The sequence below is a fragment of the Ailuropoda melanoleuca genome, chromosome 5 (assembly GCF_002007445.2).
Source record: "Ailuropoda melanoleuca isolate Jingjing chromosome 5, ASM200744v2, whole genome shotgun sequence".
Lineage (NCBI taxonomy): Eukaryota > Metazoa > Chordata > Mammalia > Carnivora > Ursidae > Ailuropoda > Ailuropoda melanoleuca.
Genome location: NC_048222.1, coordinates 69,034,666 through 69,061,118, shown reverse-complemented (window position 1 = coordinate 69,061,118; position 26,453 = coordinate 69,034,666). Strand labels below are relative to the sequence as shown.

Here is a 26,453-nt window from a genome sequence, read left to right as displayed (position 1 = left end):
TGGCTCAACTAAATTTCTTCTTTGAACAGAGTGTGAAAGTCTGTATCTAATTTAAAATAATAGTGGGTAGACAAGATGGAGACAAGAATAACAAGAATATACATGGGAGGAACTAATTCTGTTATTTCTTTAGCACGAATCTGGAAGAAGGCCAAAGAGGAAGATAAATGGGTAAGCAGGTAGATCATGTGACATGTAATGCATTTAACATCCTTTGGACGTGATAAGAAACTATGAAAGAAATGTACTAAAAAGAAAAAGTAAAAAGTAAAAGGGAGATGATTAAATATCCATATTAGGAAATTCAGTGTAGAAGGTAGATTGGAGTGGGTCCAGTAAAGTGTTTGGCAATCAGTACCTCATTCCAGTATTACGATTTTACCTTCTATTAAAAAAAAAAAAGTCCAAATTGTGTAATTTCAAAGTTTATTTTTAAAATGTTCTGAAATTTAAATTCTTAAAGACTCTTAACCACCATCCACTTTCCTTCAACACACACACATTTTGTCCTAAAATTGTTGGTTCCACTAACTCAGCCAATGAAACTACTTCAGTAAGTAATCATGCTACAGCCTGGAATCACCCAAACAAAAAATTTTAATAAATCTCTTTAAAGATATTTATAAAGTTTATTTTTTCAGAAGACCAAAGTAATTGATTCAACAATACTAACAGTTCTCGCATGCAGCAAATCATCATTTAACATCTAATGTTTAATTTTCTTATCATGGATGTATACAGTTTATTTTCATTCCTATAAAGTTTCCACAAGAAGCTTGCAGGGATAAAGGTAAATAAGGATTTTGTTACAGGTACTTCAAATAGCACTACAGTACATCTTTGACAAAATTTTTACAATATTCCAACTTTCAATATGAAACAGCTTAAAAAGGCATGGGCCAAAAAAAAAAAAGTATAGTAGTATCACTTAAGCAAATAAAGTCTAATAATCATACAAGCACAACACTGTTAGGACTCTCCCTGTTTGGGCTGGGAAAGGACTGAATGAGACATTTACTTCAAATAAAATTACATAAATAGCTTTAGAAAATCCCCAAATACATAATTTTAAACAAAAAATCCTTGAACCTATATTCTTGGAAAATATGAACTAATTATTCTTTGCTTTTATGTAATAGGTACGTTCTTGACATGTTTTGTGTAAAGGAAATTCTGTAAACCATCATCTTGCTTGCACTGGAGGAACATATCTGGAGGAAACCTAAGAAAAATTATTCTTTAAAACATATGATTCTCCTGCACATTTATACATCATTGGGCATTTTATCTGTACTGTTACGTTTTATCTCTGTATATTAAACCCAAGTTTCTCAAAATGCACTTGAAAAAGAAGGTACTAACCTCTCCTTCCCCCTCCTTCTACACAAAGACAATTCTTAGAGTATGACAAAGAGCTTACAATGCAAAGAATGTTTATTTATCCATCCTCAACAGAGGGCTTGTCACTATATTTAAGTGTGCTGGGACAAACACCCACATGTTCTTCTCTTGAAAGATAATGGTTATTACTAAGAAATGTCATTTTTAAAGATTTTATTAAAAAATGGCAAATACAAAGGACAATTTGTGATTATGTCTTTTATAGCTTAAGATTCAGTATTTCCCAATCATGACAGTGCTGTTTAGAACGATACCCTCAATTCCATAACCACTTTATTCCTATATGGGAATAATTACCTTACTAATCAAAACAATTTGCTAAGGATCAAAATAACATTCTTTAGCATTAGAGTCTTGCAAGACACATGGAATTAAACACTAGAGCTAGACCTAGTCCTTGCCATTTGATCAAACTTAACAGAATAGATTTAGTTAAGTCACAGGGCCATTCAATTCAAGAGGCATTAAAACAAAGCTTTACTGAAGCAAAATAGAAGACTTGTGGGGATGCAGGTCTGTAGGTGAGTCTTAAGTCTCTACAACTACTGTTGTTAACCATTTAGTAAATAGATGAATTTCATTTATTCTTCTGAAAAGATAATACTGCATCCATATCATCAAAAAGATTATGGCACTTGGACAATATTCCTGATAAGTAAACATGATAAATGTATACAGGTGCACCCTAGTCTCTCTCCTACTTTCAGGTCTTTTGGAAAAGACAACAACAGGCTGGGCAAAAAGCCAACTCTAATCCTCTGTGGAAAAGGAGGTGAAGCTACCAGAGTCCTACGAATAAATAGCTTGCAAAAGACCAATGAAAATAATGCTATGATTTTCTCATCCATTTTCACTTTTACTGCCTTCAGTTTTTAAACCTACAAGAAAAAATGCTGCAAAGGAATTTGAGCCATAGGTGGACAAAATTATGCTTTCATGTGAAACATAAAATAAATAAAATGTAGTGGGGCTATTTGCTGCAGCCAAAACCCAATTTTTACCTATCAGTCATTTGAGTATATCTAAAAGGAGATGGCATACATTAAGGAGTAATTCCTTTAAAAAATGAATGAATTGAGTTATTGTACCGCATCATGGATTTACATTTTCAATATAGCCGAAGTACATATTAAAATAAATGCTTACTGTATGGCATCAAACCATGTTCTTCCCCCTAAAAATTAATTTGGCTGTTCCTAAAACATTATATTAATTTTCTATGTATCTTGGCTCTTACTTGCAGGACAAGCAACTGCCTATGAAATCACTCAACCTAAGGAAGGCCTTTTAATGAAAATACGTTTTAAATGATACAGGCTTTAAGAACAAGATCACCAGAGACCACAAATGTGTTACTGGTTCTGTCAGTCACATAACTGAATTTGAGAACCACTTTATCTTGTGGTTGGTCATTCCTTAAAGTGAGTAAGTTGATGTCTCTTCCAGTGAGGAGCCTGTCTGAATGTTTTGCCACAAACTGAGCATTCAAATGGCTTCTGCCCTGCATGAATTAGATAGTGTCTTTCCAGTTTAGATGGAGATCTAAAACTTTTGGAACAAACACTGCATTGGTAAAGAAGACCATCGTTCCTCTCTGCACGCCCTGAATAACTACAACAATGACTATGTTGGCTCTGCTCTGACTGCAGAAGTGTACTAGAGAGATAAGGCTGCCTGTTCCTGTAGGGGGTACTAAGAATGAAATCCTCTGATTCTGCCTTAACTTTTATTTCTGATATTTGATCTGACTCTGACACCTCATATTTTTGGAAACCAAGAGTCTGACGTTGTTGGGAAGCATTATAGTTATCACCTGGATGAATGAGAAGTTGGTTCAAATTTTCAAATTCCTGGCAAAGAGATCTTCTATAAGGAATTTTATCAATATGAGTTAATTTGTGTCTTTTTAAGTGAGCTGACTGTCTAAAAGATTTCCCACAAACATTACAGCCAAAAGGCCTCTGTCCAGTATGAATTAAATAGTGTCTTTGTAGTTTGGATATAGAAGGAAACACTTTCTCACATTTGTCACAAGGACACATCTTATGTCCAGTATGGATGTTTTCACTTGGAACTGAAAAACCACACTGAAGCACTTCACAGTTATCAAAGAATTCCTCACCTGATGAACCATAGATAGATACATCTTTATTATTCACTGAATTATCTATAGTTAACATGTTTTCTGTTGTAAGGATACCTTTCAAATTTTTACCCATATTTTGGCTCTGGAAGTGCTTTTGCCAAGAAAATGGCAAAGTCAATGTTTTCTTCTTTTTATTGCCAACTGTCTTATATGTTCCATGCTTGCCAAGAGAACCCATAAATGTTCTCTGGGTTTGTTCAGGACTCTGCTCACCAGAAATAAGATCACAATTTTTCAAGAAATTGTTTTTAAATACCTTTTTCTCAGATCGGAAATTATCTAATTTCTTACCCCCAGCACGTTTAAGTTTAGCCAAGATCTTTTTCACAATGGTTTTATAGTTGTAGCTTCTTTTGAGCCTGCTTGGAATTTTGCCACCTCGGGAAGGAAAACACTTGTGTCCATTGAGAATCTGCTCTGATTCAAAACACTCTTCACACTCTGGACACTGAAAAGGGACGATATAAATAGAGTGGACATCAAGTTGATTATTCTCCTCAGATTCACCTATATCACCATTTTCAAAACCATCCTGCTTTGCATTTAATTTATTAGGCAGGGGGCATGAATCTGGACTCTTTACCTTTAATGAAAGAGTCTGAAAGGTCTTATTCCTGGTATGGATTTGTTTATGCTTCAGAAGTTTGCTTTGAATCTTAAATCCTTTTTGACAAAAACAACATTGAAAAGGTCTTTCTTCTGAATGTGTGAGTTGATGAATTTTTAAATGAGTTGACTGTCGGAAAGATTTACTGCACAGGACACACTTAAAAGGCCTCTGACCAGTATGAATAAGTGCATGCCTATCAAGTTTTGATTGTGATGGAAACATCTTGCCACAGATTGTACATGCGTGAATATTCTTTCTTTTCTTTGTAGGGCTGTATGTAGGATCAGACTTAGAGCATGGGTGTAATGCCCATCTTTCCTCTGTAGCAAAAGTATGATACATCCCATATACTGGCTTTTCTTGCTTGGCCTCCAACAATCTTCTGACCTGTTTAACATCATTCTGGTAGGTTTCATTGTGCAGTTGTTGGTGCTTCACAAACGTCTTCAGATTTTTAAAGTGGCGTTGACAAATGCTACATTTAAAAGGCAGATTATGAGTTAGTTGATGTCTCTCCAGATGAACCAGCTGCCTAAAAGTTTTATGACACACATCGCATTCAAATGGCTTTTGACCAGTATGAATGAGATAATGCCTAGCTAATTTTGATGGTGTTTCAAAGTGCTTGAAGCAAATATTGCAAATATATGGCCTGTTTCTAGGTAGTTTGTTGGCTACTACACACTGTTGAATCTTTAGCATTTTTAAATTGTTTTCAGCCATCATACTCTTCAGTGATATACTCTGATGAACTCCATGTTCTTAAACTCCACAGATGTCTAAAAATTAAAAATAAAAATGTATTAATTTAAAAATTATTTATTCATATGAAAAGAAATAATTTAAGTTTTCCTTTGGTTAAGACATTAAGGGTATAGGGGAACCTGACTTTTTCTATGTTTAAAACTAAGCTAATAACCATTTTAGATGAATACTTTAGAATCATAAAACTAACTTCACACACAGAAATGATGAGTCTTTAAAAGAAATTTCTAGGGGTGCCTGGCTGGCTCAGTCGGTAGAGCAAACAACTCTTGATCTCAGGATCATGAGTTCAGGCCCCATGTTGGGTGTAGAGCTTACTACAAAAAATAAATAACTAAGATAAAAAAATAAATCTCTAAAAACCTATATAATTTTAAGCTATATTTCTAATTAATTGAGATAATACATTAAAAGGGGGATGAGTTGAATTTCTTAACATTAGACCTTTCAATTCCAATTTTCCTAGTTCTCTATTAAGTAGCATCATCAGTATTTAGTTGCTTTGTCATTATTTATTTATTTATTCATTTTTTAAGAGAGAGAGAGAAAGCCTGTGTGCGGGTCGGGGTGGGGAGGGGCAGTGGGAGAGGAAGAGAATCTCAGTAGGCTCCACCCTCAGCACAGAGCCCGATGTGGGGCTCCACCTCACAACCCTGAAATCATGACCTGAGCCAAAATCAAGTTGGACACTCAACCAACTAAGCCGTCCACGTGTCCCGCTTTGTCATTTAAAAAAAATTAAGCTGGCAAGGTAAGGAGTGTAAGAATTAAAATACAAAACTAGAAATAAGATGTATGTGCATTTAATTATAGCATACCATGGGTATGATCTGAGAGAATGTTTCAGTTACCAAGGCTGGATTTCTTAGCCACATCATTAACAGTATTTACTTTTAATTACTTCTTTGGACCAACAAAGACAACATGGACAACTGGGAGAATATGCCCCAGGTAATCTGGATTCTAGTTCTGATTTGCTACCATATGATCTCAGTGGCAGAAAAAAGGAAACAGATTCTTCATCTCTAAAATGGGGAAAATGCCTGGCTGCCTACCACATCAAGTTGTGAGAATCAATGGAAAAAATGGGTCTAAATGTGTTGGAGAACCGTGAAGCCATACACAAACGGGAGGTATTACTTAGCTCAACACTGATCAAATTTTAAAACTTTATCCTTGTCTACAAAATATATATTTTAAAAGTTTCTAACTAAGAAATAAACACACTAACTAAATTTATAGTTCTTTGTATTCCCTTTTTGCATTTTGTCGTGGAATTCCTGAAAGACAGGTACAGAGGTAATAAGGCAAATTGGCTACTTATATTTCTTATCGATGGCTAAGTAACTGAAAGTTAAGTGTGGTTCCCTGTTCAGACAATATAATAAAAGGATCATTTTGGTCTTGGAATTAATATAAAAATAAATATACTTTCCCTAATATAACTCTTTAGGACACATGAAAAAGTTTACTGGGTATTTTTACAAAAACTGTATACCCTATCTTGTATCAGAGAAACCAATTTTCTTCTCATCCTTCTTCCACTATTGCATTTACTTTAAAATAAAGGAGTCAGAGACTTTAAAAAAAAAAAAAAAGCTGCTCTACCTCTCTGATTCTAATGTTTTATCTTCTAGTGGAGATCAGAAAGCTGATAAAACTACCAGAAACTCAGTGTTCTTTTGTCAGCTAATGTGGCAAACATCCAACGTATATGCTATTTGCTATTTACTGTCTTCTCCTAGAAGACACCTTAAAAACAAATCACAAACACACCCACTGTGGTTCTCTTCAGCAATGTGAATTAGAAACAAAAACATTCATTTACTGAACAAGTATCTCTATTAGTTGCTTTATCAGTGTTTTTCAGTGTTGAAAAACACAACTGCATGTCGCTACCATTAATGCATTGTGAAATCAACTTAGTGGGTCATGATCAGCAGTTTTGTTTAATAAAGAGTAGAAAATATCAGATTGCATTACATAAAGATGAATACTGTTTTGTGAAACTTCTGTAGAAAGAGGTAAGAATGTCAGTGAAAGCTGTTCCTGGTATATCTCTTCACACAACACTAGACAGAGGAACCCACAACAAACCAATCACTTTATTCAAAGTAACCAAGTAATCCATTAGGTAAGATTGGGGCCCATGGGATGAGGCAGGATTACTAAGGAAAGCAACAGTATCTAATTTTCTTCACTTGGCCCACATAACCCCGAAATATTTACCAAAAATGTAATTAGAGGCCAAATGGATAAGTCACACAAGTCTATTTAAATAAAAGAATCGGACTCCAAGCCACTATAATTTATAAAATATACCATATAACCCAGATATCCACGTTAGCAACAATCCACTGTTGGTGCTATTCATATGCATTTTCACTACACTGGGTTAGAGAAATAACTGGTGAACAACCTCTAAATGCCTAAACATGCTAACACCCCAACAGTTATGAGGATTCAAATTAAGTCATGAATCCATTAAATTGCCAAGAATTTGGCAATTTATTTCATTCCTGTCAAACTATCAGGTGTCGAGGTGGTCAATTAGGACAAAGAGCCAAAATGAAAATAATAATCAAGCCTTTATTCACTTTTACTGCCACAGTGCAAGCATGAGGCAAAACAAGTACTGGTTCCCCAGGGTCCATTAAACAGAACTACACTAGGTGAGGATCAGATGAATGCAGTGCACACAATCATCTCCCTGCAGAGGAGGCCAGGACAAAAGGCTTCCGCCTCTTTGTGGACCTGCGGGCCAGAAGAAAAGGAAGGAAGGGCTGGGAGTGGAAAGGTCCTGAGTTAAAACTGAGAAAAGTACCTTAAGCAAGCCCCGCTACCAACCCCCAAGGAGGTCTTGGTAGAGAACGAGAGGCCTGGGAAGTACCCGTGCCAAGATCTTCTGAATGGAGGTAACTGAGCCAACAATGCAGTCTAGTATAAAGCATGGGTAGCAGCAGGAAAGGGGTGAGTCCTTGACTGCAACTCCCTCCAGAAAACTGCAATACACTGGCCATGCAGAAGTCTGGTGTGAGGAGGGCAGTTTCCCCCACTAAGGCTGGCCAGCCAAAGACACACAATTGTCTACACTCAGGCCTGAAGATCGCACAAAGGATTTTGGTCTGGAGCAGACCTCCTCAATTCCTACTGTATATTTTTCCTTCTAATAGTTCCTATGGAATCATCTCGAAAAAAGTCCCAGACTGGAAGCACAAACCACAACCATCTCTGATTAGAACAGGAATTGACTACCTATAGTTCCTGTTCCAAAAAGTGTCTATGGCTGATCAACTACCACCAAGACCGGATACTGTTGTCGTTTGCCTTCACACCATGTGGGAAAGCACTGACTGGGAGCCCTGTACTGCTAGAACCACTAGTGGCAACAAGTGATCTCATCTGCTATTTATAAGTGATAGCTCAGGGATCCCCAGTGCTCCAAGTGTGTCCCATATGTACTTCTACAAGGTGCAGATTTGATAGAGCTCCAAATCCCACTTCAACTGATTCTTTGTGCTCTCAATTGATTTTTTGTTGTTCGTAATATTAAAACAAAAAACAAAACAAAAACAACAAAGCCAACACCGTGTACTTTTTCCCGTTACACTGAAAATAAAAAGTAAAACAGTAAATCTCAGCGGTTCAACCTGAAGATTATTCTGACTGCAAGATACACTCTGTTGGAAGACTGTAGAGACCAATTTAAAAAATTCCAAGGACGCTTCCAGGCTGAAAGCCTGTTGGCTTTTTACTAACGAACACCGTAAGAGGGAAGTGAGGACATCACAAAAGCAAATGAACAAGAGACGAAAGACCCGAGAGAAACCTGGACCACTTCCAGCTGGGGAAAAATCTCTGGCGACATTTATCACAGCCTTTCCCTCTTGGTGACGGCTTCTGCCCCACTCCCCTGGCCCAAGCTCTTAAACCCTCACCTCCCGTCCCAGAGGGGCAGCAATGGACAGAGGACCCTGACGCCCTAATCGCCCACAACCAGCAAGCACCTAGGGGGTCGAGTCGAGTCCAGAGACTGCAAAATCCCACACCACGAAAGGAAGGGCAAGGGTGAGAACGGCTTTGGCCGCAGCCAGGGGGGAAAATGTCACATGCGATTCAACCCGCAGCAGGGGGAAAGCATCCTTTCTGCGCCTTCCTCGCGGAGATTGCCGCTCCCCAAGAGACGCAGTCGGGAGGCGGGCAGCTGGGAAAGGAATGGGAGCCGAGGTCGTGGCGCCCCGCTACGGGTCCCCGGGCACCTTGGAGGGATCGAGGCAGGCCCGACCCTTCCCGGGGCTCGCTGCACCTCACACACGGATTCCTCGTCTTCCTCACGCACCTGGAGCTGGCACGGACCGGGCAGGCGCGCATCTCCGGGGCCTGGCGCCGCGGAGGCAGCGAGCGCACGTCGGCGGGGCTGGCGCGGCGACGGGCTGAGCGCGCAGGCGCGGCGCTGCGGAGTGCCCCGGGACGCGGTCCGGCTGGAAACAGGCTCCCCGCCACCCAGGGCAGCCGTCGCTCAGCGCAGTCTGCGAGTCGGGGCACTGCAGTTTCGCCTGGAAGAGAATAGAGGAGTGAAGAAGGCTGTTTCGTCAGAGTGCTGACAGATAACAAGAGTGTAAAGTGCTCAACATAGTGCCTAGAGCGTACTAAGCCCTCAAATAGCTTTATCGTTTATTACCCTTTTTATATTACAACTTTATGAAGTGATAAGATCTCATTTTAAAAGGAGGAAAATGAGATTGAGGCGTTAAGAGACTTACTCAGTGTCACACGGCTGATAGACGATGGAGATGGGATTTGAACACAGGTAGTCTAGTACCAGACCTGCACTTTAAATTCACTACTTTTCCCAAATTATAGCTATCTCAGTATTTTATGTGGACACTATTACGGGTTAAACGTTACTAGTCCAGTTACAGATTTGGGTGGTACATTAATAGGTATAAGATGCTTAGGTATCTACAGAAGATTTTAGTACAAAGGACATTGGAAAATTGTGGATTTTTGCAGGTTCCGATTGTAACTGTCTCAGCTTGAGAGATGAGGACGTGAGAACTGGTAACCACAAGCACATTTTCTTTCAACTGTAAGTAACTTTTTGCGTTACTTTTTAAGAACCACTGACAACAAAAACTGTTATTTCTAATGTTGGTATACGTTCCTCTATTTAAAAAGGAAAAAGTTGGGCCAATGAAAAGTCAGTCTCTATTTTCCATGTGGCAACATGAGGAAATGGCTAATAGGAAATAAGCATTGGATTATTATGTAGCAAGCTTGGAGGGGTGACATTTGGGGAAGGTTGAAGCCCTTATTTCCAACAGAAGCAGAAACAGAGAGGGGAGGGGAAAAAGTTTCGGTGTCCTAAGTACTAACCTCAGGGACTCTGTGTGTTCAGATAACCCTTGGAGACTTGCTCCATTCTGTAGCTTCTCCTGGGAGCTCAGCTCAACCAAATCATGCAAACAATTGCATCCAGCACCAACCACATAAATCCTCAGGAAAGATATGCAGACCATAAGAGAGTATTACCTGAGGTTAGGAACCAATGGAGGGTGCATTACCTGCAAAATAAGTAGGACTTTGCACCAAGATCCTGAATTTGGAGTGTGGAACGCAGATGAGACATGGATAAACTATTCTCCAAGGCCACATACCCTACCTTTTAACCTTCCCCATTTACCTGAAAGTCATCTCAGGAGCTTTCTGGGGGAAAAGGGGAGAAATTACCATGAGTAAGTCATCAGGAAGATTTCAGTGAATAGGTGAGAGTTGAACTGGGACTTAGCAGTGAGTTCAATATAGATAAACAGAAAATGTGTGGGCAGGCTAGAACATTGTAGGGAGAGATGGTAGTAGTGACAAGGAAAAATAATGGCGTGGCATATGTTTGTGTTAATATCTTACTTCTGCAACTTACTAGTGTGTGTCCTTAAACGTTATTTAACCTTTCTGAATCTCAGTTTCCTCATCTTTATTTTTTTATTTTTTTTAAAGATTTTATTTATATATTCGAAAGAGACAGAGACAGCCAGCGAGAGAGAGGGAGCACAAGCAGGGGGAGTGGGAGAGGAAGAAGCAGGCTCATAGCGGAGGAGCCTGATGTGGGGCTCAATCCCAGATCACCAGGATCACGCCCTGAGCTGAAGGCAGACGCTTAACCGCTGTGCCACCCAGGCGCCCCTCAGTTTCCTCATCTTTAAAAGGGGATATAATTAATCATTCATTCAATAACCTGTCACGTACAAAGTACAAAGGATTCACTTGTAAGCCTATGAAGAGGAAACGGCGAGGGCCCTGACTTCAATGTAGCTTTCAGCTCAGAACGACATGCAAAGAAGTATAATATAATAAGAGAATATATGTACAGGGCATCAGTGGGGAGGAGGAATGTCTAAATCTGCCTGGGACTTCAGGTGGAGATTGTTTTGAGCTGAGGCTTTAATCATCCATCCACCCACCCATCCATACAACATATATTTTAAGCACTTGCTATGTGCCAAGCCCTGTTCTAAGTTTCTGGAGATAGAGTAGGAAACAAATTAAAAAGTCAACAATTCCCATCTTCATAGATTTTTCATTTATAGTTTTTTTAATATATTTATATGCCTATGGAGGGAGACAGACAATAAACTAAATAAGGAAACTATATCATATCTCATATGTAAAATGAGCACAGCAGGGGGCTATGAAGATTTGGGTGGGAGGGCTTGTCGGTATTTTAGTAGATGGCTGGGGATGACCTTCCTGAGCAGTCCTGTGATTTTTGAGTGGAGCCTGATAGAAATGAGAGACCCAGTGCTGCTTATTTCGTGTTTAGAGCAGCTACTGCTCACCAAGCGCTTTGCAAGAGGCTGAGAAAAGCCTTAAATGCCTTGCAGAGGTCTTTTTGTTTTCTTCTTTATTTTAATTCCGTAGGCAGTGGGAGAGTATTGAAGAATTTTGATCACAGGTATGGCACTCTTCCATTTGTGTCGTAGAAAACTCACTCAGAAGTCAGATGGATGACAACACAGCAGTGGCAAAATTAGAATAGCACATTGTCAGCTAGGGGCTTCCTACTCCTTGCATATCTGGTTAACTTGGATGAAAATCCAGTTCTGTGGCCTGTGACAGTCTTCATGATACCTGTTCTCACAGTTTGCTCCTAGTGTGTGTGTGCTCTCCTTAGTAGTTCTTAACGTTTAGAGCTATCTATCTCCTTTTTAGCAACAACATGTTGAATGTAGAACTTAGCTTCCTCATCAGTTTCTGAAAAAATATCCACTCATACTGGTGTGTGTGTGTGTGTGTGTGTGTGTGTGTGTGTGACAGAAAGAGAAAGAATACTTTACTGAGGATTCAAGGGTCACTAGGGGGTAGGGTTTCAACTGAAAAGATGGGGGCGCTGAGAGCACCCCAGCCAGTACCAAGTGCATCCAAGATAATTGTACTTGAAAGGAGTCCACACTTTGAGCATCTTTCATATGTCTTTGGAATATTTTAAAGGCAAAAACTATGAAGTTGAGTTTTAATGCTTGCTAAAGCTCTTCCTGCCCCCAAGTGATTGGCCTGGCGGAGAGTTCAAATCTCCTGCTTTCATCTCCCCTCTTATTTTCCTCTCACTCTCCCCCTTCTTTCTGTGGAGCAACCAATAAAACCATCCACTTGCCTCCGTAGATAATCCATCAAAACCTGTACCCCTCAAATGTCAGTTTCTACCCCCCAAGGAATTATCAGAGTTTTTCCAACAAAGACAGCACAACCTTTCTAAGAGGATTTTTGGTGCATGAAATTCTCTCTCTTTCCCATCGTATATTTTCTCAAGAAAAATATTTGCAGACTGTTGTATGTTTTACTACAGGGCTTCAGAGGGGGTGGCGGGGGCTGGAGGGGAGGAGTGGTGAGTTGGGATCAGAAGGTAAAATGTAGTACCACTGTATTTTACTTAAGGCTGTTGGACCACATCCATCTTCCAGGCTACACCCAGTCTCTTGAAGGTTTGCTAGAAATTTTCTCTAAAGCTCCACTGGTGCTAATGCCTATAGGATTTCTGGGTCTGGTTAGGCAGCAGCATCCTACCCCACCCACTCCCCATGTGTTAGTTGAAATTCAGTAGCCCTGGGGTTCCTAGGTTACCCTGAAAGCAGGTGGGATTCTCAACATAGGGCATTGACCACATTTGTTCACCCTTAGTGTCGGGGCTGACCTCTGGACCCACACTGATTACAGAAACCCCTCCTACTACATTAATACTGGGGTGTAGGCCAACCAAGGACTGAGGGCAGAGCTGTGGTATCTACCAAACGTTTTTGCTTATGGGGTCAGGAGAGCCTGACTCTGTGACCTCTCTCCTGTTTCTGGATCTTAATTTCTTGAGTTCTTTTCATTCCTCCAAAAAATACCTATCCTCACAAGAGCCAGAACAGATGGAAGCGTTTCTCTTCTCAGCCTCCAACCCCATGTAGCGCTATGGGCATTAAATCTGCCTCTCGTGGCCGCTAGATTGCAGGGGCAAATGTGTGAGGTACTACTGATCTTTTGTTTAGGACCCGGCTTCCCAACTAGACAAAAATTCAGTAGTCATGGTTTGTGTTCAGGCCTAGGGCTTTTTCCAGTGTGTCCCCTGACCCAGAGTAAGTAACTCACTTACCCCATAGCGTGGGGGCTTTGGTAGTTGGGTGGACTACCCATGTGAACTAACTATCTGAACCTGGGGGGCTGAGCTGTGCACACTCTGCACGGTTACACGGATACCTTCACCTCTAACCCCAAATAATCTTCTCTCTTCCTCCCTTTGAATAACTTCTTTAAAAGCAAGGAGTAGGAGGGTCATCCAGTAATCCAGATTTTCACAGGAAGTTCTGAGCTTCTCCTGTAATGTTTTGCTTTAAATTCCTCCTACAACAACTTAACTCCAGCAAGTCTGATTTTTTCACACTACTTTCCAACAGCAGTGTGGGGATGCTTTGTGGCAAAAGCCTCTTCAGTTTTAACACAAATGCAAAGGTCACTTCTCCTTCCAGCTGTTACATTGCCTAAATTCTGGTTTACAAATCCAGACATTTACCACATTGCCAAGCATTATTGCCATTAACAATGCTATTGTTAAGCATTCAGCTATCCAGTGTTCCCTAGGGATGCACTGGCAACTTTGCCATCACATAAATTCCTAAATCTGGATCCTGCAAACTTATAACTAATCATTGTTTACATTCCAACTGTTATTCCTCTAATATTTCAGAGGATGTGAAAATCCTTTTTCTTCTAAAATGACTTTATTTCTCGTGGCATGTAGTGTTCACTAGGGGTTTTAATAGGCAGTCCCCCGTTCAGATCTTTGAGGGACCCTGACTCAGTAGAAGAAGCAGTCATAATAGGAATCTTTCATCAGCCCTGTACAGAGTTTAAGTTAAGGATGTTTTTTGTCTAGCTGCTTTTAATATTTTTTCTTTATCACTATATTTTGCAAATTTAATTACAATGTCTTGGTGTTTGCCTGCGTTTGTTGATTTTGATGGGAGTTCTCTGTGCCTCCTAGATCTGGATGTCTGTTTCCTTCCCTAGGTTAGGGAAGTTTTCAGCTATTATTTCTTCAAATAAATTTTCTGCCCCCTGTTCTCTCTCTTTTTCTTTTGGGACTCCTATAATATGAACGTTCTTATGTTTGATGGAATCACTGAGTTCCCTAAGTCATTTCTTCTGTTGCATAATTTTTTCTGTCTTTTGTTCAGCTTCATTATTTTCCATTATTTTGTCTTCTGGGTCACTAATTCATTCCTCCTGCTCTTTCAGCCCGCTGTTCGTTGCATCGAGCCTGTTTTCAATCTCCTTTATTGTACTCTTCATCTCTGATTCTTTTTTAACTCTTTTATCTCTGCAGTAAAGGTCCACATGATGTCTTCTATTCTTTTCTCCAGGTCAGTGAGTATCCTTATGATTGCTTTCTATTCTTAATCTTCTCAAGAACTTTGAAAGGAAATATTTTTGTCTCTATTTATGAATTAGGAAACATAAAGACCTAGAGTGTGGTTGACTTGTCAAAGTCATGCAACTAGTGAGTGCAGGAGTAGGTTTCTTTCTTTCTTTTTTTTTTTTTTCAAGATTTTATTTATTTATTTATTTGTCAGAGAGAGAGCAAGAGCATGAACAGGGTGAGGGGCAGGCAGAGGGAGAAGCAGGCTCCTTGATGAGTGAGGAGCCCAGTGCAGGACTCAATCTCAAGACCTTGGGATCATGACCTGAGCTGAAGGCAGATGCTTAACTGGCTGAGCCACCCAGGTGTCCTGAGGAGTAGGTGTCAAATCCACATTTGTCTTGACTCCAAAACCTATATTCGTTCTACTGCATAATATAAAATATGTAATGGAATGCTTACGGCATATTTGGTGCTCAGTATATTGTACTTTTTGTTCTTATTTTTTTTCACTTAGAGTCAGATGTTTATATATTTTAATATATTTATCTAAATATATTTTATATAAAATATATGATATATATTTTGTACATTTAAATATTTTTTATATTTGAAATATGTTATATTTTATATAAATATTTATCATATATAATCTGTGTACGTATATTTGTTATATACGTATTATGTGTGTATGTGTCCTTTCTTGTGGTTCTGCTTCTCTGATTGAACACCACTGAAGCAGGGGCAAAAGTGAAGGCTGGTACACTTGTGAAGAGGCCAATACCATTTAGTCCAGGACCAAAGATCCAAGATGTCATCATGGAGATGGAGAAAAGTTTACTAATTTAAGAAATGTTTTGGAGGTTGTAGTATGGTTCTCCAGAGAAACAGAACTAGTAGGATAGAGAGAGAGAGAGAGAGAGAGAGAGAAAAGAAAGAGATTCCTTACAAGGAATTGGCACGTGTAATTATGGAGGTTGAGAAGTCCCAAGATCGGTAGTTGGTAAGCTCGAGACCCAGGAGGGCTGATGGTGGAAGCAGGCAGGCTTGAGACCCAAGCAGAGCTGAAATTTCAGTTTGAGTTTAAGGGCAGGAAAAGACTGATGTCTCAGCTCAAGTAGTCAGGCAGAGGGAAGTCCCTCATATTTTTTGTTGTTGTTGTTCTAGTCAGGCCCTCAACTGATTAGATAGAGCCCACCCACATTAGAGAGCAATCTGCTTTACTCTGTCTACTGATCCACATGTTAATCTCATCCGGAAACATTCTCAGAGACAAACCCAGAATAATGCTTAACCAAATGTCTGTGCACTTCATGGCCCAGTCAAGTTGATGCATAAAATTAACTTTCACATAGATGTAAAGGAAAATCTCAGTTTTTTTCCTTCCTATGTAGAGAAAACCCCAATTCTCCTCTACTTTGAATTTCTTCCCTGTGAGTTTCCTACTAACACAAACCACTTCTGACATTTCCAGTCACCAAATGTGTGTGTGTGTCAGGGGGCTAGGGTTTGAGCCTCTGATGCCAGCTGGATGCCCTGCCATTCAACTCAGTTCTGACACTGTCTACCTGGAGACAGTCTCAGGTCTCATGGGTAAGCCTGCCTCTCCCCACCACCACCTCAGATGCCAGTTGCAAGCTTATTGTTCGTGCTTCTGACCCTCTGGCTCTAGATCAAAGGTTTCAATGACCCCCTCCTCGAGTACATTTAATTTGCTAGCAGGACTCACAGAACTCAGGGAAATACATACATTTACAGGTTTATTCAAAGATATGATAAACGAGATGGGTGAACAACCAGATGAAGAGATACCTAGAGGGAGGTCTGGGACGTTCTGTCCCCATGGAGTTGGAGTGCATCACCCTCTTGGTGTGGATGTGTACGCCCACTTGGAAGCTCCTTGAATCCCATACTTTCAGGACTTTATGGAGGCTTTATCATGTTGGCATGATTGATTAATCATTAAATCCATTTTCAGCCCTCGCCTCTCTCAAGAGAATGAGGCTGGGGCTGAAAATCCCAAGCTTCTAATCATGCTCCCTCTTTCCAATGACCAGTCCTTATCCAGGAGCCATCCAGGAACCTACCCAAAGTCACCACATTAGAACAAAAGATGCTTGTACTGCTCTTATCACTTAGGAATTGATATGGGTTTTAGGAGCTATGTGCCAGGAACTGGGGACAGAGACCAACATATGTATTTTCTGTTATCTCATGATAGATGTATATTGGATGCATGTCTGCCTTCGTAGACACTTGCACCAGGCCCCAAACTTGGAAGGACTCCACAGTTGGTTTAATTCTCTGGTATTGCTGTCTTAAAATTCTTGGTAATTTTTCAACAAGGGGCCCTGCATGTTAATTTTCTATTGGGTCCTGCATAATATGTAGCAGGCCCTGACTGGATATGAGAGGAGTGAGGAGAAAAGAAACTCAGTGATTACACTTAGGTTTTTGGCTTAAACGACTGTGTAGACGGTAATGCATTTGGAGGTGCAATTTGGGAGAGAAATTAAGAATTTTGATTTGAGCAAGTTAACTTAGTGCTGCCTTTTAGACATTGTGGTAAGATATTTGTTGCTCGCTTCCCCAGCATTCATTTCCCTCTTCCTGATTCCTGGATAGAGCCCATTTCCCAGCTTTGTGGTTAGGATTTGATTGGCTCTAGTTCCAGCCATCCACATGCCATCCATATAACAAGTAATCAACTAAGCCGAGTGGACTAGTGCTCTTTGTAATTCCCTTTAACCCTAGATTAAAGAATAAGGGGGAAAAAGGTTAAGGAGAGACTGACTATTTGAGAAGGAGAGGCAAAGCCTGCAGAAATGGAGCCTGAAGGTTTTTTGTTTGTTTGTTTGTTTTAATCCCAGGCCATGGATACTTATGGGAGAATCTGCTTATTTTCCCAGGATCTATCCTTGCCATCTTCCTATGTAAGAGACCTTCCACTGTTTAGCTGGGTACATGGTCTCCTGGTATAAAGACTATATTTCCCAACATTCCCTGGAGCTAAGTACAGCCATGTGATTATATTCTGTTTAGTGGGCTATAGGGGGATGCGATGTGTACAATTTGCTGGACATATCCTTAAAGAGAGGGGGCATGCCATTTCTCCTCCTTCTACTTTCAGCATTCTAGAATTTGAATGCATTGACAGAAACACCAGTAGTAAGCAACAGACAAGAACCCTGTCCTTTGACCCCATAGAGCCATGCCATGCTTAGATTGCCTACCTTTTATCTTTTATAAGAGAGTTAAATACTATCTTATTTAAGACCAGACTATTATCCACCACAATTTTGGATTTCTGTCACATGCAGATAGTGTTAATCCTAAATGATACAATATTCAGATAATTAACTCCTTTTCTTCTCATGGTACCTAAATAATGATCTGTTTGTTACAAACAAGACTCTAATAAGGACAATTTTTTTCTTACTCAGGCCATGTGCAATTTGGTGTACATACACACCGAAAAAACCCCTATCCAACCCATATTTTGCTTTGCCTCTTAAGTCCTCAAAAGAAATATAGACACTTTACTAGGATCTATATTATTAAAAGCACCACTACTTTCTCTAGGGAAGCAACAATTGATCCACATTTTCTGGCACCAGCTCACATTTCATAAACCCTTGTTTAAAATTAACCCAAACCGTTAAACAACACAGAAAAAAAATTCTTTTTAAATTACACTATAAAAACTGCCTTCTGAGAACCTGAAACATTTGAGTTTATATGTAATCTCAGATAAGGTGACCAAATATCCAAAATTGGCTAAGACAGTCCCAACTCCCAGATTGCTGGCTGCTCTGGTTTCTGTCTCAGCACACGTCCTGTGGTTCTGGCCAGATGTCATCCAACTTTAGACAGGAATTCCTGCCCCTACTTGGGCGAACAAGTTACTAAAAATGGGGAGAAACAACATGAAAGTGGAAATGGCAAAAAACTAAATTTTGGTTGCAATTTTAGTTACATTTTGGTTCTTTGTTTGACAGTGCTTGTAAGCATTTGTCAACCCGTATTGTTTAGCTTGGAGTCTTTCAAACTGTATGGGATGATCCATTTCTAGGGGTTCAATCAGTATTTCTGCAAAGTGGTATTGATTATAATAGGCTAGAAAATGCCAGTATGCATTTCACATACTAAAGTGAGCATTTTTCAAAAATTTCTATTTATGTTTTATCTGGGAGCCTTTGGTGCAAGAGGGTTGTCAAAAGAAGTTTAAAACTCACTAAATTTTAGTCATTTAGGAGTACGCTCACCCACTGTCTCTTGTGTCATGCAGCAATATTAAGAAATTTTAAACCTTCAGTCAACAGATATTTGACAGATGTAACATTAACACTGCCTGTGCATTGCTTCCCTGGATAGGGTTTCCCTTCCGCCCAATTCTCACACAAGTTTTCCAGGGACTTTGCAAGTGTCCAGGACTGTAGGATGGGGGTTATCTACAGGGGATTGGTCAGTGGACAATTCAACTTTGAAGTTCGCTGGATAGATGGTGTTTAAAGACTAAATTTAAGTTAGCCAGTGGGGCGAGGAGAGAAGGGCACTCCAGATAGAAGGAGCAGTATGTGTTAAACAGAAGAGAGAAGCAGTAGAGTATATGGGTTCACAATATCTTAGATGTAATTCTGAATTACAAAAAGTTCTAAAAGCTGAAAGCATTAGGCAAGAAAACTGATTCGATCTGAACTCATTGGTGTGCTGCATTTGTCAAGTGAGTTCAGATTGTTTTTCTCATACTACACTGATAGCCAGTCAGTCTAAAGTATGGTTATGGTCCATAAGATGTGTATTTGAGTTCTAAAAGAATATATAATTATAAAAGACGGTGCATTAACTATTTACTCATCAGTTTTATAGAAGATATTATTTTTCCCTCTTTAAGTTTTTTTTTTTTTTTTAAACGATTTTATATTGGGGGAGAGAGGGTCAGAGGGAGAAGCAGACTCCCTGCTGAGCAGGGAGATCAACTCAGGGGCTTGCTTCTGGGAGTCAGGGTCATGACCTGAGTCAAAGGCAGACCCTTAACTGACTGAGCCACCAGGGACCTCTCCTCTTTAAGTTTTAATGAAAATAAAACCTCGGGGGCACCTGGGCGGCTCAGTCAGTTAAGCGTCCAACTCTTGATTTTGGTCAGGTCATAATTACAGGGTTGTGAGATCCAGCCCTGCATTGGGCTCTATGCTGAGTGTGGAGCCTGCTTAAGATTCTCTTTCTGCCTCTGCCCCTCATCCCACTCGTGCTTTCACTTTCTCTCTATCTCTCTCTCTCAAAAAAAACAAAACAAAACAAAAAAACCCCTTAAACATCAAAATCCATAACATTAGCAAAATAGAAATCTAGTAAAGCCAACACAGTAATTTATGCATAATTATGGAAGAACTAGTGCATAAAGTGGTTACATGATATATCTCAGGAATCAGTTTGTCGAATTTATACACAGCTTACTTATAATTGATGATTTCTTAATCTTTCTCCAAGTGTTTAATGGTTTCCATATGCTTGCTTGTGCTTTAACTCATGTGCGTTTGGTGAATCTTACCTACCACAAGCAAGTAGAAGTCTATAAAGTAAAAAATGTTCTCCTTTTCACCACTATCCTTCTCCCCTTTTAACACATTGTCCAGAGGTAACCACTCTCAAGAGGTATGTATGTATTCTTTCAGACCTTTTTTTAAAACTTCTATGTGAGCGTGCCTTATGTCATAGATATACAAAAACAAATGTTGGGTGATGGGCGTTAAGGAGGGCACATGATGTGATGAGCATGGGTTGTTATATACAACTGATAAATTACTGAATACTACATCTGAAGCTAATGATGTACTATAGGTTGGCTAATTGAATTTAAATTAAAAAAAGAAAAAAAATACCAAATGTTTCTTGTGTCATTCCCTCACAGAAATGGCATAATGCTATGAAGGTGTTTTGCAACTTGCCCCCTTCACTTAGTATGTTATATATGTCCTTTCATGGAAGTATGTATTGGTCAACCTTCTTTTTAATGATTGCTTTGTGTTCTATTGCATGGGTGTTCTTTAATTTAACCATTGTCCTACTGACAGGTAAATAGGGTTTTTCTATGTTCTTATGATGGCAAATATTCCTTCAGATTTACATCCCTGTACTACCTCTTAGTCATACTTAAAGGACCTCACTCTCTAAGGTCCTTAGCCAAAGCATATATTTTGTAGGAACTGGTAACTTCTTTTCTCTTAAACCAAAGAGAAGTCATTCATGTTAACCTGTAAATACAGCAACAAAAAGCATTGTGTTGATTTTTTATGAGAATTATAAAGGTGACTAAGAGGGCTCTGACATGGTAGAAACCATTAATGTCTTGCTGTTGACTCCTTTAGCTCACCAATCTCATCTTCTGGTCATTCTGTAGGCTACTCTTAAAATTCTTCCTTAGTGTTCATTTCATCATATCTTTCATTGTAGGAACATCTAAGAAGCACAGACCTGAGAAGGAATCTCTAGGTTAAGAAGGTGGAAGTTGCTAGAATTTAAAAGCAGTGTTTCCACACTGGAGAAGTGCCATGGCACAAGGATGCTTTCTAATTCTTTGCCTCCACCCTCTGCCTCCAATAATGACCTACTGTGAGAGGAGGGAAGTGTGTTGGTTAGGAGCGTAGGCTCTGCAGTCAGAACCCTGGGCTCTACCTCTTTTTGAACACTCTGACCAAGTAGTTCCATATTCTTGTCTGCTGTATCATGATTTAGTTTCCCAGCAAAGTTGAATGTCTTACTCCCTCATATCATCACTAACAGGATTTGACACCAGCTTTAAACCCCAGCTTCAGGATAGGATTATACTTGTAGGATTTGGGGTGGGATTTCTAATACTGAAAGAGGGAGGGAAATTTTGCTTGCCATGCATAGCCACCGAAGTACCCATGGAGAGTTGGCATTCAAGCTTTTAGACTTGGATTAAAACACTAGGAAGGAAGCTGTAGCAGAAACAGCTATAATCAACTTATAATTGGATATTTTATGTGTTTGGTTTTTTTAATATCTCACCTTGTTCCCAAAAGTCAAGCAGTTACGTGATTCCCCTTCTAGGACAGCATCAGGAAAACATGGAGCTCTCATTTCTTTTCTTTCTCCTCGGCTTGCACAGGCCTGTGCTTAACTCTGTAATAATTTCTTTTCAAACTCTAGTTGCTCAGGCAACTACACTCTTTGCTCTCTAACTTGACCCCATTTCCTGATGAATGGGCTTTTCATTTTTTCACTAAGTCCTAAAGGCCTTCACATTCTGCAATTTTCTCTGCTAAATAGCTCACGCATAACTCCTTAGAAAATCATAGGCAATCGTAAAAAACCTTAGATTTTTTTTAAGGAAACTTAGAGATCCTTTAATCCAACCCCCTCATTTTTACAGTTAAAGAAATCGAGCCCCCAAGAGGGTAAATAACTTGTTCAATGTCATCTAGCTAATTTGTAAACTGGGTAGAATTTTTCCGAAGCTAATTTTTTGAATTGGGTAGGACTATAGCTAAAACCATTTTAAAGGGCACATACTTTTCCATCTTGATCCTTTTGAGCTGTCATATGAATATAATTTATAGAACCAAATTTTTGAAATCATGACTCCTAATCCTAAAAAAACCACTGTGATGTGAGAAGTAGTTAAATGAGGTTTGGAATTACCATGTTTTTAATAGATCATTTATCATAACTATGGTCTCAGATGTGGTAGTTAATTGAGGGTTGACTAGGTCCAAGGAGATTGCTTTGCTTTACCCAAGATTTTATTTTGGTGGGGGAGGGAGATGAGGAAATATGGACCAACACATGTAGACAGAAATAACGTCAACATGGGCATTAGGTTAGGCTCAATAATCTATTGTCATTACTGTTAATAAAATATAACACTTTATGTCCACAAGATCACAACTCTAGTTTGGGAATATGAAGACCAGATAAGAAATTATAAATTATCTTTGTGTCTAGAATTTGCATCTGGCTAGAACCAAAGATGAAAAGTCTGTGGCTTCTCCATGCTCTTTCTATTGCCCACTCATTCCAGTTAGTGAGTTCTCCAGCACGGCCACAAATAACTCATAGAGAAGAGCCACTCTTCTTTGCTGCTGTATGCCGCTCTGTGCAAAGCAGTGTACCTCACAAGCAGGCCCACCCTTAACATTTGTGAGCCTGAGGTAAATGTGCAAATGGTTGTCTCCAACCTTCCCCCTACTTCAATGGGCCACATACCCTTCTGTCCATACTGACCTCAAAGACTCTTGTGTATAAGTGTGTAGACTTCACTCTACATATCCAAGCTCTCTCCACCAGTCTGCACCCAAATTGCCAAGTAGTCACCTCTTGTCCTCACGGTGGGTAATACAGTCTGCCCTTAGGAGAATAGAGAGGAGCAGAAGCCCAAGCAGGCACCTGAAGGAGGCTCAGGGCTTCATGAGCAGGCAATTCTAGGTTTCCTGGATAAAGAGATCTTGGTTTAGAAGAGGGAGAGCAGGTTCCAGGAGGGCAAATCCTGACAGACCTGTCACCTTATGGGGAGGAGGAGGGTAGAGGAGGGCCAGAATAGGACCTAAAGCATTGGGCCCAGAAAAGACATCTTGGTTGATTGGATCAAGAGCAGTACTGCTGACAAGAAAACTCTGGAGTGCAACCCTCCTATAGGCATTGTCTCTTGTGTAGGTCCTGTACAAGAAATGGAAGCAAAGGTGTTTGATGGCCAGGAAGAAGCCACTTCAAACAAGTTATTTTTTAAACCGGGCAGTTTCAAGAGGTGTTCTAAAAGAGCATCTAGAAGAACAACACTGTTCAGTGGTGTGACATGTCAAACTGGAAGGGATCTTCGAGATCGTCTAATGAAGATGGAATAGAGACCACGGAGACAAGTAACTTGTCCAAGGTCAGACTGCAAGTAGTAATGGAGCTCAGCTGAACACTTGTAGCTTGGGCTTCCGGGTTCTCAGGACGGGGTTTTTTCCGTGACCTGGTGCTGAACCCCCTTGAAGTATGACTCTAAGCAGCATGGAAGAATAGACACAGGGTAGCTCTTGTAAGTGTATTTTTAACGATGTGACAGCAGAACAGTTTCTACAGAAAATCAGATAGCAGTCAGACTTTGAGAGAGAGAGAGAACACGAGTGAGTGAGCAAGGGAGCTGGGAAATTGGGTGAAGAAAGAGGGGAAGCACTATAATATAAGGGTCCATGCTGAGCATCAGAGAAACTTTATCTCTTCTTAGGAATCAAAAGAGAGTGATATTATCACTATTAGGTGATTCATTCAGGAAAGTTGATGCAATGAAAAAAGGTAGAAACAAAGAAAGGGGCTGTAGGGACTCTGAATTACCCCCTCACTCCCAGTTACCCCCACTTTGGGAGTATATAGAGCTTGATTCATACCCTCCTACCCTGTCAGTAATGTTTATTTTAAATATGAAAGCCAGGAAATGAAATGTATTGAAGTGGCAAGTATGGTCTAAATATTGATTAATAGTTTTAAAACAAATTAAAGTTTGGTCTGTGAAAAAGAGAATTAGGTTGGAGTACAGAATTTGTGTTCCCATCCTAGTCCTGCAGCAAGCCATTTAACCTCTGCAGTGCTGTTTTACCAAAGGTAAACTGAAAATAGCAAAGCTAGCTCTTAATATTTATTATGGCAAAAAATAGAGGGAGGAAACTGAGTGTCCAATAACAGGGAAATAGATTATGGAATATTTATATAGTACAATACCATCAACATTATCAATTACAGTTTTGAAAAAATTTAGCAATATACTAAAAAGCTACAATATAAGGTTAGGGGAAAAAGCATGATTCAAAAACTGTATGTACTGAGTTATGCCAACTTTCTAAAATATATGATCATAACATACTTGAGGGGGCACCTGGGTGACTCAGTAGGTTAAGCATCCAACTCTTGATTTTGGCTCAGGTTATGATCTCAGGGGCTCAGACTGAGCCCCAGGTCAGGCTCCAGGCTCAGTGGGGAGTCTGCTTGAGATTCTCTCCTTCTTCCTCTTGCCTCCCTGCCCCGTTCGCTCTCTTGCTCTAAAATAAATAAATAAAATCTTAAAAAAAATAAAATACTTGAGACAAATACATCAACATATTAATTTTATTATCTCTAGGTGACAGAGTTGGCTTTAATTTTCTTCTTTATATAGTATTTTTACTGTTTTCCAAATTGTGTCTAATGAACGTACAGTATACTAATTTTTTATGTTTTTATTTTAATTCCAGTTAGTTAACATCCTGCATAATATTAGTTTCAGGTATGATACAGTGATTCAACACCTCTATACAACACCCAGTGCTCATCACAACAAGTGCACTCCTTAGTCCCCATCACTTATTTCACCCATCACCCCACCCATCTCCCCTCTGGTGACCATGAGTTTNAGAGGGAGAGGAAGAAGCAGGCTCGTAAGCAGAGGAGCCTGGACGTGGGGCTCGATCCCATAACGCCAGGATCACGCCCTGAGCTGAAGGCAGACGCTTAACCGCTGTGCCACCCAGGCGCCCCAAGGAAAAGAGGTTTTTAATAGAAACAGTGTACTCTAGCCTAATTCATAATGATGTAAGGAAAATGGAAATAAAATAGATTTTAAACTGAATCCTGACAAACATGTGTTAAACAGCCTAAGTATATTAAAGGAAAAAAATTGATGTATGTCTCCATGTGCAACTTTTTTCTTAATAGTAAATAGATATGCCTATAAATAACTAGAAGTCATTCGAAGGCATTAGAAGAGCACAGTATATGTGCCATGACCACTTCAGAACTCTTTGTGTGTGCTGACCCTGATGTCTAAGAAAAAGTCAAATTGACCTTGGTCAGTATACAGCAACCTTATCCAGTCATCAGGAGGGATGGCTAGCTGAGGAGAAGCTGAGGGGCAACCAGTGTCCTCCCTGCCAGTTCTTCCCCAGGCTAATCAACTTCTCCTCTAAGTAAATATTTAGTAAATATATTAAATATGCTGACTTGAAGAGGCACAAATCATTGACCTGCCTCATGCATCCCCATGTTTTGGTCTGCCCTCCCTCTGACACTATGCCCACATCACCTTTTCTCTTCTCCAAATCTTTGCACGTCTAATCCCATTGCTTGGAATATTCTTCTGCCCCTCTTTCCCTTCACCTGTATTATCATTAGTCTTGCAGGTCTCAGCTTAAGCCTTCCTTTCTTAGAAGGTCTCCCCAACATAAAGGTTAGAGACTCTTAACGTATGTTCTGACAACTCTGTGATAGTACTCATCACATTTTATTGTTACTACATATCTAATTGCCTATTTCCCCCTACACTGTGAGCTCAAGGAAGGCAGGGACCTTTTCTGTCTTGTCCCTCACAGTTTCCTCAGAGTGAATCCAACGTTCATTCAATTTGTATTGAGGACTGAATGAGCTGAGAATGTGAGACTGTGTGCATAGTGAGCCCTTCACCTAGAAGGATCAAAAGTTGGGGCTGGAACTGTGATCAGTTCACAGGAAATCCAGTGGATAGAATCTCTAACTTTACCAGAGCTCAACCTTATCCAGATTATGATGCCAAGAATCCCGGGATAAGAATCTGGAGCACAAGGTATGTGACTTTTGGCCAGCTGCTTAACGTCTTTCTCTCTCAGAGCTTTTCTGAGTAGCAA

General features: G+C 39.8%; 1 protein-coding gene and 1 long non-coding RNA gene across 6 annotated transcripts in view; one reads left to right on the top strand and one right to left on the bottom strand.

The window, feature by feature from the left end:
- Window positions 1-419: 419 nt before the first annotated feature.
- Window positions 420-9,390, bottom strand: ZNF770 (zinc finger protein 770). Of its 4 annotated transcripts, XM_034661198.1 has the most exons (3): window positions 9,262-9,390; window positions 4,131-4,936; window positions 420-3,995 (listed from the first exon to the last, which is right to left on the bottom strand). In XM_034661198.1, the coding sequence occupies exons 2-3, from the start codon at window positions 4,881-4,883 to the stop codon at window positions 2,811-2,813; spliced, it is 1,938 nt and encodes a 645-aa protein (XP_034517089.1). In that variant the 5' UTR covers window positions 4,884-4,936; window positions 9,262-9,390; the 3' UTR covers window positions 420-2,810. The 4 variants fall into 4 exon arrangements, with proteins under 4 accessions (XP_034517089.1, XP_002917856.2, XP_019653685.1 ...); XM_002917810.4 differs by having other exon boundaries at window positions 420-4,936; XM_019798126.2 differs by having other exon boundaries at window positions 420-4,936; window positions 9,182-9,366.
- A 76-nt stretch (window positions 9,391-9,466) lies between these two features.
- Window positions 9,467-26,453, top strand: part of LOC109489396 — a 162,404-nt gene continuing 145,417 nt past the window's right edge. The window contains exons 1-3 of one of the 2 annotated variants that reach the window (XR_004625733.1): window positions 9,467-9,732; window positions 9,936-10,011; window positions 23,494-23,710. This is a non-coding gene — a long non-coding RNA (uncharacterized LOC109489396). The remainder of the gene's footprint in view (window positions 9,733-9,935; window positions 10,012-23,493; window positions 23,711-26,453) is intronic. The other variant, XR_002142388.2, reaches the window with a different exon arrangement.

Excerpts from the sequence above, each read along its gene's own strand:
- ZNF770 (XM_002917810.4), bottom strand. The coding sequence starts at position 4,883 with ATGATGGCTGAAAACAATTTAAAAATGCTAAAGATTCAACAGTGTGTA.